Source organism: Gekko japonicus, unplaced genomic scaffold (assembly GCF_001447785.1).
Source record: "Gekko japonicus isolate JY-2015 unplaced genomic scaffold, Gekko_japonicus_V1.1 scaffold2923, whole genome shotgun sequence".
In the NCBI taxonomy this organism is placed as follows: domain Eukaryota; kingdom Metazoa; phylum Chordata; class Lepidosauria; order Squamata; family Gekkonidae; genus Gekko; species Gekko japonicus.
The window spans coordinates 44,840-59,011 of record NW_015173763.1 but is presented as its reverse complement, the minus strand read 5'-3'; the positions used below and the strand labels follow the sequence as shown (position 1 = coordinate 59,011).

Genomic DNA, 14,172 nt, shown 5'->3' with positions numbered 1-14,172 from the left:
TCTACTGAGCATATGCATGGCTATTCCTTTTTCAGCTGTTTTGAGTAAAATTTTACAAATTACTGTCCACATTTGTGGTTCATGGCAGGCAGTTGCTAGGAAGGGAAACTCTCAGAACCTCTGTGTTGTCCAGATGAATGATGCTTCTGTCTGGTAGTCCCACGCCTCCACTGTTGTGCCAAGTGTCTTGAGATTTTTCAGATCCCTGAAAGAGGTTCCTACTGCCAGAATTCATCTGGTGGCTAAAAGACATCTTTCACTATTGGTTCTTTTTTTCTTTTTTGGGGGGCTCCCAAATGTGAGTCTCTGCCACCATCAGCCCCTCCATGAGATGTTACTTTTTTTGACATGCCAATCACTGGTCTCTGTTCTAATTTAAAAAAAACAAAACATTTGAATAATAGTAATATCTGCAAGAATGAGTAAAATAAGAATGGTTAAAGAAATAAAATTATATTGTGAAAAAAATATATAAGCCTGTGTTTGCCTATATTTATTTTGCAAAACATTTGTATTTGTGTCTCTGCCTACAGCACTTCAGATTTCCTGTGATGCTACCATCCTGACTTTCCAAAGACTATCAAAGTCTAAGCCCCACAGCAACAGAAGTTACTCATCTGTTCTATAGAGACCACTTCAAAATTAGCCCATGGCGGGGAAGGAAATTTTTTTTCAGCTTGCCAGAAAGCTACCCAGCAGTTTCAATGGAGCCAAGTTTATCACTTTCACAATGCTGAAGTTTTGTTATCTTCCAGCATCTTTGAACACCAAGGGAAAATATATGGCAGCTGTGGAGATCTTTGCTGTCTTAGCCTTAGCTGCTGTGCTGAGGCCTGAGATGAACAAAATGGAACTGCTAACAAAATGATTAAAAAAGAAGTGTACCCTTCAATGTTTCGTGTCTACAACACTCCAAATCCTTTCTGATATTGATAGTTAGATGGGAGTGCATTATCAGTTTCCCTTCCCACAAAAAATAAGTTGTGATGGCCTTGGAAGAGAAGGATTAAATTGATGTTATTAAATTGACTTGCCTGAGATATTTCCCTTTCCACAAAGAGCAAGTTGTGATGGCCTTGGGAGAGATTGAAACCCTGTAATGGCTGCGGTCACACGGAGCATTAGCCACGCTAGAGCGATGGAAGACAGGCAGAGTTTCCGGGCGCGATCTCACCGGCACATCTGGGAAGCGTAGCACTTCCGTGGCTCAACTGAGGCTTCCTGCCGAAAACATGCAGCAAAAGACTAGTACCTCGGAGGTACTAGTTTCCGGTAACTGCGGGGCAAGGGCAGGCGTCTGATCGCGTTTCCGGAGGCATCTGGCGACCGCCCATGTCCCCATGCGAAAAAGGGGTTTTTTCCCCACATCTCCGTGGATGCGCACAAGCACCCAACGGAGCATGCGCAGTCGTGGTGTACACGAAAAAAACCATCTAGTTTGCCGCACCGCACGCTTCTTTTTTGCGCACGGAATTCTCTTGCGATCAGCACCTCTCCCTTCCCATGGAACCTCCACGGTACCTTCACGGTACCTCAATGGGAGGTCTGATCTCATTACCACGCGTTAGTTTGCCCTGGGGCAAACTGCCACGCTTCCCCCCCGCAGTTTCCTGCCCATGTGACTGGGGCCTATATTGAGTATTTGGCATTTCCTTTATGTGCTATATTCGTATATTTAGATATATCTTACATTTGGTATATGATTTTTGTAATTTATTTGGTATATGATTTTTGTAATTTATTTTTAAACACTTCAAGTGAAATACCCTTACATGTGTTTGATTTCAGAGGCATTATATGGAGCCCATCCAAAGCTACTTCTTTTTCACAGCTTTTGGATCAAAATTCCTTTACAATTTTTTAATCATCATGGGCAGCTACTGTGAGAGAAAATCACAGAATTATTGTGATGAATCTTTTTGGGCCCTCCAAAGAACCTTCCATTGCTGAAGAGCTGCCAGTTTGGTGTAGTGCTTAGGAGCATGGACTCTAATCTGGGAGAACTGGGTTTGATTCCCAACTCCTCCACATGCAGCTGCTGGTGTGACCTTGGGTCAGTTACAAGTTCTTTCAGAGCTGTTCTCTCATGAGTAGTTCTCTCAGAGCTCTCTCAGCCCCACCTACCTCACAGGGTGTCTGTTGTGAGGAGGGGAAGGAAAAGGAGATCATAAGCGACTCTGAGACTCCTTTGAGTAGTGAAGGGCGGGGTTTACATCCACTCTTCTTCTTCTTCAAGGACCAGAACTTCCTGTATTGTGATACTAAGCAGTTGACATTCCTCAGACTCTTCAGAAGCACACTCTATGACCTGATGCCAGTGGGTGCATCTTTAACAGTAGGTTAAATCTGCCTTTCTTGAGACTTTCAAATTCCAGCCTCAGGCACCATTGCCCCCCCCCCCATGAGTCAGCCATCTGGCTTAAGTCTTCCTTTGTTTTAACCTGTTTTGCCATAAAATGTCTGCAGAGATCAGCCAAATCTGAATACCTTAAGAAAGGTAGAATCCTGTTCTACAGTGAGATAATAGAAAGCGGAACTTTTATGTGAATATTTTGTCTTAGAGAAGAAGAAGAAGAAGAAGAGATTGGATTTATACCCTGCCCTTCACTTGGAGTCTCAGAGCAGCTTACAAACTCCTTTCCATCCCCCTCCACACAACAGACACCCTGTGAGGTGGGTGGGGCTGAGAGAACTCTGACACAAACTGCTCTTTCAGGAACAGCTGTGCCAGAGCTTGTGACTGACCCAAGGTCACATCAGAGCGCTGATGAGGCCCATCTCTGATGTGTTCTTCCTGTCTTCTGGACTGTCAAATGCATAAATAGCACTGCCTGGGCAAACTTATTTGGAATAGAAGGAAGGGAGGGGAGAGAGAGAGAAGAAGGTAGAGAGAAGCAGGAGTGCTTTTCCATTGTGCTCAGTGATTGACTACTCAGTTGGTTGGCCTACCACCTGCTAGTATCATGTGCCTTAAGTGCAGTAGCCATAGGGAAACTGAAGAGGGGAAAGAGAGAAAAGGGGACTACAGGGGAACAGAAAATCATCTCTGGCACAGACGGTGCAGAGAAAACTTCAGGGACTGTTATGTTCTGCTAGTACTTACAATGAACATTTGGGGTTGGTGAAGTTCATAATGGAGAGCAAACTTCATTGGCATGACCAAAGATATAAATGTCTACTCTGGAAAAAGTTGTTTAATTACTGGTCCTGCTTATTTTCTTCTTGCTACACAGCTATACGTAATGTTTAGTTAGAAATAACAAATATGAGTTCTTTTACAATAACATAAATTGAGCACCCTGTAATTAACCTAAGTTTGGTCATTAACTCTATTGCTTCATAAAATCTCGGTGGGAAACCAGCGGTCAATAACAAAACTAATTACAAAGACACTGAGGTATGATATATATATTCTCCTATTGATTTCAGAATGAGGGAGAGGCAGTAGATCATTGGGCTGATTACTGATGCTTTCTGTGTTATACTACTGGCTTCAAGCCAGTCACTGCATAGTTTGATCTTTCTAGTCAGGCCATTGAAATAATGGAAATTACTGCCCCTGGCAATGTAGACGGCACACTCTAAACCGCAAGAATTGCTACTCAAATAATACATACTACCGTATATTAGTATTATAGACAGAAACTGTTTTCTGGGGGAAGTTTTGCGCTTAGAATGGTGGTGTTAGTAGTGGTGGTGATACTGCTTTTGACTCAAGTGGTGGGAAAGATTCATGTTCTTCAATGTGCCATTGTGGATAGCCACCCTATTCTTCACAAATATCTTCAACCAGGAGACCTTATCATTGGTGGCATTGCTTCTCAGACCTTCTTTGTTCCCAGTCCAAACAACTTAAACAAAAAACCTCATAGGATACTACCTGAAGAGGTTGTGTAAGGAATTTTCTTGTGTCCAGGTTATATATATTCTACCTGATGTGTCCACAAATTATCTGTTTCTCTGTACTGTAAGATTTATTAGATCAATATTAACACCACATTTAGCAATATTGTTATATTAACAGAGGTAAAGGTGGAGATATTTTGATTTAGACATTAATTTATTTAATAGATTGTAATGACTTCAATGGGATTTTTAATGATACACAACATTCAGTTAAAACCATCAACAAAAGCTATGAAAAATTGTACTAAAGGGAATTTAATCACAGTCCAAGAAGATGGTAAAATAAAGAGCATCAATAAGCACATTTCTGACCAAAACAGTGGCAGGGGCAGTTTTGTACCCAATTGGTCTTCATGCAGTACAGCCTATGAGAGAGCTGAGAACAGAAGGCTCCTTAAAGCTGTTCTCTCATCATTTGGCATACTTTTTTTGCTGCGGAGCTGGGCTGTGAAGGGGGGAAGGCATAGGATACCCATTTTGACAGCAAGGCAGAGGCAGCAATGTATGAGCTCAACCAGTGACTGAGAACAGAGAGGATGCAGAGACTCCAAAAACAGTCAAAGCCAACTTCAGGTTTGGGGAAAGAGCCAGCAGTGCAGGTTTTCTTGGCTAATGGATGGTATGAAGTACATGAGGATCTAGGGCTGCCTGAAAGGGTGGAAATTCCCAGCTAGCTTAATTACCTCCATTTGTTTGTTTTCCCTGCTCCCTTCATATTAGTCCTTTCCTTCTCTTGATTTGGCTTCCACCACCACCACCAGCCCCTGTTGTCTTGTGGGGCTTTTGGCTCTAACCATGATGGGGGAATAAGAACGTCCTTTCCTTCTTTTACTGAGTTTGCTGGCAGGCTAGCAGAAGCTGAAATGCTGGATTGGAGATGCTAGATATTAAAGCTGCATTCCTGGGAACACTTGTTTGGAAGCAAGTCCCATGAAATCAAATGGGACTTGTCTCTGGGTAGATTAGGATGGATTAGGACTGTATTTTAACTGAAGTAACTAAGGGATGATGAAGCTTGTCACTCTTCTCTTTGTTGTCAGCATTGTAAATTTGTGGTTGGTGTCTCTTTTGCAGTGTATGGAAAGGTTGTGAGATTATTTTGGAAACAGACTTTCAGTTGTGCCTTGCTTGAGTTTCTTGGTTGGAGTTTCTTGGCTGAGGTCCATGTAGAAAGTGTTGGGTCAGAGCTTTCTGGAAGGGAAAGTGACACAGTGGCAAGAGCACCTGCCTTACATGTGGAATATCAAAGGCACAATCCTTAAAATTTCCATTTAGTGTAAAGAAGCAGTCATTAAACAATGAGGGATATTATAGAATGAAGCAACATTCTGCCATGGCAGCTTGCTGGGTGATCTTGGGCCAGTCACATATTTTTAGCCTAAACTATCTCCCTGGGTCATTTTGATGATAAAATTGAGGAGAAGAGAATGATGTAGGCCACTTTGGGTCCACATGGGGGAGAAAGGTGGGATATAGATAAGGTAAATATATACATTGCCTCAAGTCCCAGCATGAGTCAATAAGTATAATGAGCACCAAAACCAATCTTAACTCTAACATAGTAGAAGAATGATCTGGTACTGTGGATTCAGTATGAAATATGAATGGTTTAGAAATTGGTCATTGCAGAAAAGCAAGATATGGCTCCTCCAATAAATGAATTATGTCTGTCTAATGGTAGAATGTTGCAATGCAGAAAACTGGTTCCTAAACTTATTTGTAATGAGGACCTCTGTCCTTCTTTGTTTGATATTTGGATTGCCCCATCTTATGAATTCAGGGACACAACAGCTGTAGTTGTCCTCAGTTTCCATTACACACAAAACTATACAGGCACATACAGTTGCCTTGCTGTGATGACAACAGAAGACAATTTTTAACTTGCAATTTTTAAAACAGAAATTGTGTTCCCTCTACAATATGTTTTGGAAACATCTCTGCAAATCCTTGGTGCTTCAGCATTTTAACATGTTCATTGGTGGTTCTTATGTTGTATTATACAGAAATAATTAGATAAGTACTGTAATGCATTGCAGATTTTAGTTACTTCTTCTTATGTTCACATTGTACCTGACTTGATTTTTTTAAATATCGAGTCACAGCTGAATCATTGAGACTTTGTGGGGTTTACAAGGCATGATATGTTCAGAGGTAGTTTGTCATTCCCACCTCTGTGTTGAACCCTGGACTCCCTTGGTGGTCTCCCACCCAGACACTAACCAGGGCCAACCATGCTTAGTTTCTGAGATTTTACAAGATGGAGCTAGCCATGGCCATTCAGATCAGAGCCTTCCTTAATTAGCTGTTGTTTAGCTTACTTGCTCAGACTTCTTTCATCATGTTTTGCCTATCTTCAGTCTATCTGTAGTCCGTTAGAGGCTGGAATCTCCAACCTGCCTCATTGTTCATCATGTATAATAATAACCATTTCTATTCCAGTCCCTTACACAGGGAATCATACCTGAATGATTTACAACTGGACTTCCATTTTCTCTGCCACAGCTTTTCTTCTTTCTGTCCCTCTCCACCCCACTTGGTTTTGGTTATAAAAGCCTGTAAAATCATTTCACACTGCAGACATATCTGATGCAGTGAAATTTGATTTATGAAATTTTACGGAGGATGATCCAAAATATAGCAATGAATAATGGTGATGAAACAAATGCATAACATCAGCACCGATATTTTACAAATTACATAATATACTTAGGCTGCAAAATGTACATTTTCTGTAGGGTGATGCCTCAGAACTACCAGCACATCCTAGCTTGGGCATTTGCTGTCAAGGAGATCAATGAAAATCCCCACATCTTGCCAAATGCCACCTTAGGATTCCATATCTATGACAGCTATTTTCATCCAAGGTTAACTTATCGGGCTGCTCTGCAACTTATTTCTCCAAGGAAGAGATTTGTCCCTAACTATAAGTGTGATACCCAGGACAATCTACATGCATTTCTGGAGGGCATTCATTCAGAAAGCTCTCAGCATATACCTGATGTTCTGAGCATCTACAAGATTCCACAGGTACGCTATATGTGTCAAATATTGATGCTTGTAAATTATTTACATGCATCTTTTGTGTGGGTATTGATGCTTTTGTATAGGACAAAAAATCCCCCCTGTAACATTATCTGTGTTAGTATCCATGAAACTAAATATATATCCTTCAAACTAAAAATATTTTACAGTAGTTCAAAGCGTACTGTATGAAGAGTTTACTTTTTAAATAGTTTTTCATGCCATTTAATTTGTATATTGCACACACTCTAGTGTGTATTTACTTTATATCCTAGTTTTCACCCAAATAGGACCCAAACTGGTTTAGGACATTCTCCTTTTTTCCCATTCTATCCTTACAGAAAACCTGTGAGGTACTTTAGACTGTAACTAGCCTAAGGTCACCCAGGGAATTCAAACCATGAACAGATTCATGTATAACCATACTGAGTCATGTGGTTCCTTTGCATACTAATGTCAGCCTTTCCTGCAGGCCTTCCACTATGATGGCAGGCCTCCCACCAGCAGCCCTGGTTGCCCACCACCACTCTGAATAGCAACATGAGAAAAACTAATCAATAGTTGCCATCTGTGTGACATGGTATCACTTTTGGAAAAACCTAGAAGTGATGTTGGGTAGCCCTAGGAATTCCAGAGACTCTATGTTTTACCATGTCTCCTGTTGGTTGCTAAGCTCATTGTAGACCAGAAAATACAAGCTGTGAAAAGGTCCATTACTTCAGATGTCACAGTGTATGCAATTGGTGCTCTCATCTATAATGATAAAAGCATCTGTCCATTCATCCATCCATCTTTCCAGCCCTCCATCAATGTCAGGCATGACTCCTCTGAAAATAAAGCTAGGCACCTCAAAATTGGCCACCCGTTTTATCATGACGATGATGGTTACAGTGCCATTCTGGCTCATACAACATTCTGGCTCATACAATCTTCACAACCCCCATTCCACCTAATGTATTATTATGATGATGATTTTGCCTTGCAAGTTCTGGTTATCTGTGGCAGTTATATAACTCATGGAAAACTACAGCTTGGAGCCTCAAAGCTGGCCTCTAGCTTCAGGCTAATGAGGGGAGTTGCTCTACCCAGAACAAATGGAACTGGAACATTCTAGCCCAGGTTATTTCCAGAACTCCCTCCCCTACCCTCTGCTATTCATACTGGAAGATACAGCTGGTTGTGGAAGGCATAACTGAGAGCCAAAGTAGACATTATGGCATCCTGATGTCTGGCATGAAGACACCATCACCATTTTAAAGAACATAGTGGCCTGTATAATCCCATCAATCATCCACAACAACCCAGGTTTGAACCCCTAACCTGTTGCATAATTTTTCTGGGTGATTTTTAGGCAATCACATCATCACAGTCAGACCTACTTCACAGGGTAGTTACGAGTATAATATGAGCTGCTTTGTTTCCCCATTGAGTAAAATGGCAGAGTATAAGGCGTGTTATAAATGAAATTTTGTCTACTCTTAATGTACCTTCATCCAGCATTGCTAAAGCTCTTTTGGCAGGAGTCAAAACAGCTCATTTATTATTTAACACACCATTAAGTATCGTGAGCACAGCAAGCTTTGGGGTTGGCATGTAGGGAACATAGTCAATAGTAAATACACCAAACCTAGGAAAAAGACTTATGCTAAGGAACAGTGTGGACTCCCCTTTCAACTCCTTCTTTCTAATCCCTGAGGAGTGGAAGAAGATAGGAAATACTAGCAGTGGTGTGTTCACACACGTGTCTATCACATTCTTTCACCAGTCCATTGCTGTTGATAAGGCAAACAAGCAGTGATAAACTGGCACTGGGGCTTGGTGCTGGTGGTGCTGCCTTGAATGTCAGTATCTGCCTGACACTCTTGTCTGTGCAATTTCCCACTCATGCATTCAAGGTGTCCCTGGCAAGGGGGGGCCACTAGGTAAGGGGCACAGCAGTATCCTACATAGGATCTATCCCTGTAAAAGTAGCCCTGAGTTCCAAGTTAACAGACAAAAGTCCTAATGGCAGAGATTTTGGCTGCTTTTGTTCACTAAGAGAAATAAATGACAATTCAAAGCCTTAAAAATATTGCTCTAATTTTGACAGCAATGTAAAAAAATAAAATTTCAGATTCACAAAGTAGTACATTAAGCTAATTAATAACTGGTCCCTGATTTTTTTTTAGCACACTCTGTTTATGTCCATAGCCAGGTGAGCCAATGAACTTGTCTTACTTCTATTTCTTTCAGGGGGGGATTTTTTTTTATTTCTTATGTTCTCATAAGCCTTCATAGAGTAAACTTCCATCATATTTGTTCTGAAAATCTGTCTTTAGCTCTTGTATGGTCCTGCCCCAATAATGATGGATAACAACCAAGTTCCATTCTTCTATAATATGATCCCAAATGACATGCATCAATACCTGGGAATTGTTCGATTACTTCTCCACTTCAATTGGACGTGGATTGGATTCTTTGCTGTGGTTGGTGTGAATTTAGAATGGTTCATGGAGAAGATGTTTCCGATCTTTTCCCAGTATGGCATCTGTTTTGCCTTCATGTATGCATATTCCAATTTAGGTTATCGTGATTTCAGGGAAGACAATATGAAATGGTTTGCAGAAATGTATGGAGAAATCATGAAGAGTACAGCTAATGTAGTGGTCTTCAAAGGAGATGTTCGTTGTTGGACAATTTTGAGAGGTTTGCTATATCTTGTACAACTTCATCACAAGATGCAAAACCCCAAAGGTAAAGTCTGGATTCTAGAAGACCAGATTGAATTAAAAACACATGCCAACAAAAGACACTGGGATGTACAAATCTTCCATGGTGCATTATCTGTTGGAATCCACTCCAACGAACTTCAAGGATTCCGACATTTTTTTAAGAACAGAAACCTTGCTAGTGCAGAAGAAGATGGTTTCATCAGAGACTTTTGGTCATACACATTTGGCTGTGTGTTCCCAGATATGGATGTGAGCAGTGTGAATCAAGGTAACTGCACTGGGAGTGAGACACTGAAGGACCTGCCTGGATTTGAAATGAGCATGACTGGCCATAGCTACAGCATCTACAATGCGATCTATGCCATTGCCTATGCTTTCCATGCTATGTATTCTTACACATCAAATATTAGAAAAAAGATGGAAGGAGAAAGAAGGAAGTTTCAGCATCAGCAACCATGGCAGGTAGTGGATCCCTCCTCTAATCGGTATGGTGATTCATGTAGCAATTCCAACAGCCTAAGAGTGATTATGATACAGGTGTTTCCTTACCACTTCCAATAGCTGCTTCATCAGGTGTGTAATGCTGGCAATATAGCTGTTGCCATAAACTACCTCTGCAAGAGTCCAACCTCTGTGGGTTAAAGAGATACTCCAGTCTGTGTCAGACAAGAATGCAATAGGAAGAAATGAACCTCGCACAACTACATTTTTTAAAAAAATACTATTTTATTTATTTATTTATTCAATTTATACCCCACCCTCCCTACCAAGGCAGGCTCAGGGCAGCATACATAAAATTCCATATATAATTACAATTAAAACCAATCATAAAAAACCCATAAAACAATGCATTTGTCAATTATCCTAAAATGCTAAAACAGTAGGTTTCAAATTGACAGTACTACTTAGGTGACAATAACAATCATGATGGGGTTCTCCCACCAGCTCAGTTTGTTCAGCTTATTTGTGCAGTGGGCACAGGCTGTAAATGGTATGACCAGGGCACAGAGTCCCTCCTCACGTGTTTGGTGTGGCTCCTTAATTGAAAGCCTGGTGGAAGAGCTCTGTCTTACAGGCTCTGTGGAACTGTAAAAGATCCTGCAGGGTCCTGATCTCTTCCGGGAGTTCATTCCACCAGTACGGAGCAGTATTATGAAATAACTCAACACTCTCCACTGCATCACATGTCTTTGAAGCAACTGTAAAATGACAGAAAATTCTAAAAATTGTCTTAGGTACACGAAGTTGAAGAACACTCATAGGAAACCATCAGACAACAAAATTTATCCCAAAAATTAACATGTGGGGCATAATATCTGTTTTAACTGTAACACAAAGAAGATATATGAAATTGTTTTTGAAAAGATTACACAAAGACCCAACTGCATTTTCTGTTATATAGGCAAGCCTTGTGTGTGTTAGCACAAATACATAATTGCATATAATTTATTTAGTATATCTGTACATAAGATATATATTTTAATTTTATGTTTTTATATATCTAATTGTTAACATGGCCAAATATGTAGACACTTACATTCAGAGTCTGGAGCCATGGACATGAAAGGCAGATCTGGAAAAACCCTAGGTTTGCAGAAAAATCGTAAATCTAGAGAAACACACACCATGGGGGGGTTAACCACATCCCCAAATAATAAAGCAGTATTTGTCGCTTTAAGAAATACACTATCAGTGACCATTGTGGGAGTTAATAAACAATCACAACAGTATTGCAGCACAGGGATCTTTCAGGGAAAGGAAAAAAGAAATATTTTGTTGAAGGCTTTCACGGCTGGAGTTCATTAGCTGTTGTAGATTTTCTGGGCTGTATGGCCATTTTCTTGGCATTGAAGCTGCTGACGTTCTGCCAGCAGCTGTGACTGGCATCCTCAGAGGTATAACACAGAAAGATGGAGTACTCTCTGTGTCAAGATGGAGTACTCTCTGTGTTAAGGTGTCTCACCTTGACACAGAGAGTACTCCATCTTTCCGTGTTATACCTCTGAGGATGCCAGTCACAACTGCTGGCGAAACATAGATAAATGTAGATACAGTTTTCAGAATATTCCATCTTCTGCACAATGACATCTATAAAACAGGATGATGCATTGATCAGCCTTAAAGAATTATGGTGAAAACATGACTTGATAGCACAATACAACTTAACTGGGGCTTGAGTTCAGTAAAAGGTCGCAATGAAGAAGCGCGCGGCGCGGCGAACTGGTTTTCTTTTTTTGTGTACACTACGAATGCGCATGCTCCGTTGGGTGCGTGTGCGCATCCACGGAGACGTGGGAAAAAAAAACCCCTTTTCCGCAAGGGGACATGGGCGGGCGCCGGATGCCACCGGAAACGCGATCAGACGCCCGCCCTTGCCCCGCAGTTTCTGGAAACTAGTACCTCCAAGGTACTAGTTTTTTGCTGCGCTTTTTCGGCAGGAAGCCTCAGTTGTGCCACAGAAGAGCTACGCTTCCCAGATGTGCTGGTGAGATCGCGACCGGAAACTCCGCTTGTCTTCCGTATCTCTTGCGTGGCTAATGTTGCGTGTGACCGCAGCCCTTATAGCACAATACAACTTAACTGGGGCTTGAGTTCAGTAAAAGGTAAAGGTAAAGGTTCCCTTGCTCGAAAGCCAGTCGTGTCCGACTCTAGGGTTTTTCCAGTTCTTCCTTTTGCTGTAAGGGAGAGTTAGGATGGAATGGGAGATTGGTCTTCTCTAGTTTGACCTTACAATGGCCTCACACTTTCTCTCTAAACCTAATCAATTCCCCTCACTGGAACTCATTTAGCTTCAAATGAGTCAAAAGGAGAGGTAGCATACAAATATTTTAATTATTTAATGAAAAAAACTGTCCAAACCTTGTGATCCTAAAATTTTCCTCCAGGGCACTATACAATGTTATGTACTCATAGACCAATTTCTTCATCCCCGCTTTTCTTTGCGTTTTTTTAAAAAAGATGTTCTTCTACCCTGAATGTTCCATTATTCCTTTTGAAATAATTTCTGATGTTGTTTGTATATTAACTAGACTGTTTATGTATTGGTTGATATGCCCACTGTGGCCCTTCCTCAAAAAGCACCACCTTATCATGGTGAGCCATGCTTTCATTACATCCAGGTTAGATTAGTGTAATGTGGCTAGTCCAAAGTGCATCCAGTCAACCCAAAATGAAGCAGTCAAGCTACTGTTAGGGATCAGATACAGGGATCATATTTCTCCAGTGCTGAAAGATCTTCATTAGATGCACATTTGTTTCTGTGGACAATTGAAAGTGCTGGTTCATTCCTTCAAGGCTTTAAGTGGTTTGGGCCCAGAGAATGTGAAAAACAACCTCCTTCTACATTGTACAGGCTGACAGCTCACATCATCCTTACAAACTCTGGTCTCAGTACTCTCACCTTCACAGGTAAGACCTGTGGTGGTCAGAGATAGGACCTTTTCAGTGGGGCCACCTCACCTATGTAATGCCCACCCTACTTCTCATCTGCTGCCTATGCTATTCTCTTGGAAGGCATTTAATTAACATGCTGCTTTTTAATTTCATTTTTATTATCTACTTTTTTTGTCTGAGAACTTTTGAAAGTTTTTTTAAAGCTGCTTAATATTATAGTTGTATGCTACAGCTGGGCTTTTAATTCTGGCTTTTAATTAAGAAATTTTAAAGGCTGAGAAGTTTTTATTGTATTTTGTTTTGTAAGCTTTCTTGGGCAGGTTCCCTGAAGAGGCAGAATAAACTACACTGAATAAATAAATGTACTGGTGGGAAAACGTCTAATTGATTTTTTTTTTCAAAGTTCTCTTTCCTTCTTTCAATATAGCTCCATCACTTTCTGAGACATGTCTCATTTAACAACAGTGCTGGAGACCAGATTTATTTTAACTATAATTTGGAATTGGTAGCAGGATTTGATGTTATCAATTGGGTGACATTCCCAAACCAATCTCTTGCTCGAGTGAAAGTTGGAAAGATTGATCTTCAAGCTCCTTCAGACCAAGCACTCCAGATAGACAAAGAATCCATAATATGGCACACCCAATTTAACCAGGTAGGACTGGAATGCAGGCCTTTAAAGAAGTATGCTAATACTGAATGATCTCTCCAACAGCATGACTGAAGTATAAGTTTGGGACTACAGAGTAACAGCCAAATGTATCTATCTTTCCCTCTCTGTTCATTGTCCAGATGATTCCCAGCATAGAGTATAGTATAATCTTTTGTTAATGTCCACAGCAGCCTGACCCTACAGTCACAGAGTAAATATTTCTCTTTCCCCTGTTCTCTCTCTTCCCCCCCAGTCTCTCTGTCTCTCTCTCCCCCCTTCTCTCTCTTCCCCCCCAGTTTCTCCCCCCTTCTCTCTCTTCCCCCAGTCTCTCTCTCTCTCTTCCCCCCAGCTTTCTCTCCCCCCTCCCTCTTCGCCCCACAGTCTCTCTGTCCCCCTTCTCTCTCTTCGCCCCGCAGTCTCTCTGCAAGGTTCCTTAGCGGTGGTGGTGTTTTTCTCCCCCCCCCCCCCCAGCCCCGACATTTTCCCCCC

The 14,172-nt window shown here is 41.2% G+C and overlaps 1 protein-coding gene across 1 annotated transcript in view; it reads left to right on the top strand.

Moving 5' to 3' along the window:
- Positions 1-6,645: 6,645 nt before the first annotated feature.
- Positions 6,646-14,172, top strand: part of LOC107120746 (vomeronasal type-2 receptor 26-like) — a 12,099-nt gene continuing 4,572 nt past the window's right edge. The window contains exons 1-3 of the mRNA XM_015423517.1: positions 6,646-6,933; positions 9,246-10,100; positions 13,459-13,686. Of these exons, the coding sequence (XP_015279003.1) occupies positions 6,646-6,933; positions 9,246-10,100; positions 13,459-13,686 (1,371 nt within the window). The remainder of the gene's footprint in view (positions 6,934-9,245; positions 10,101-13,458; positions 13,687-14,172) is intronic.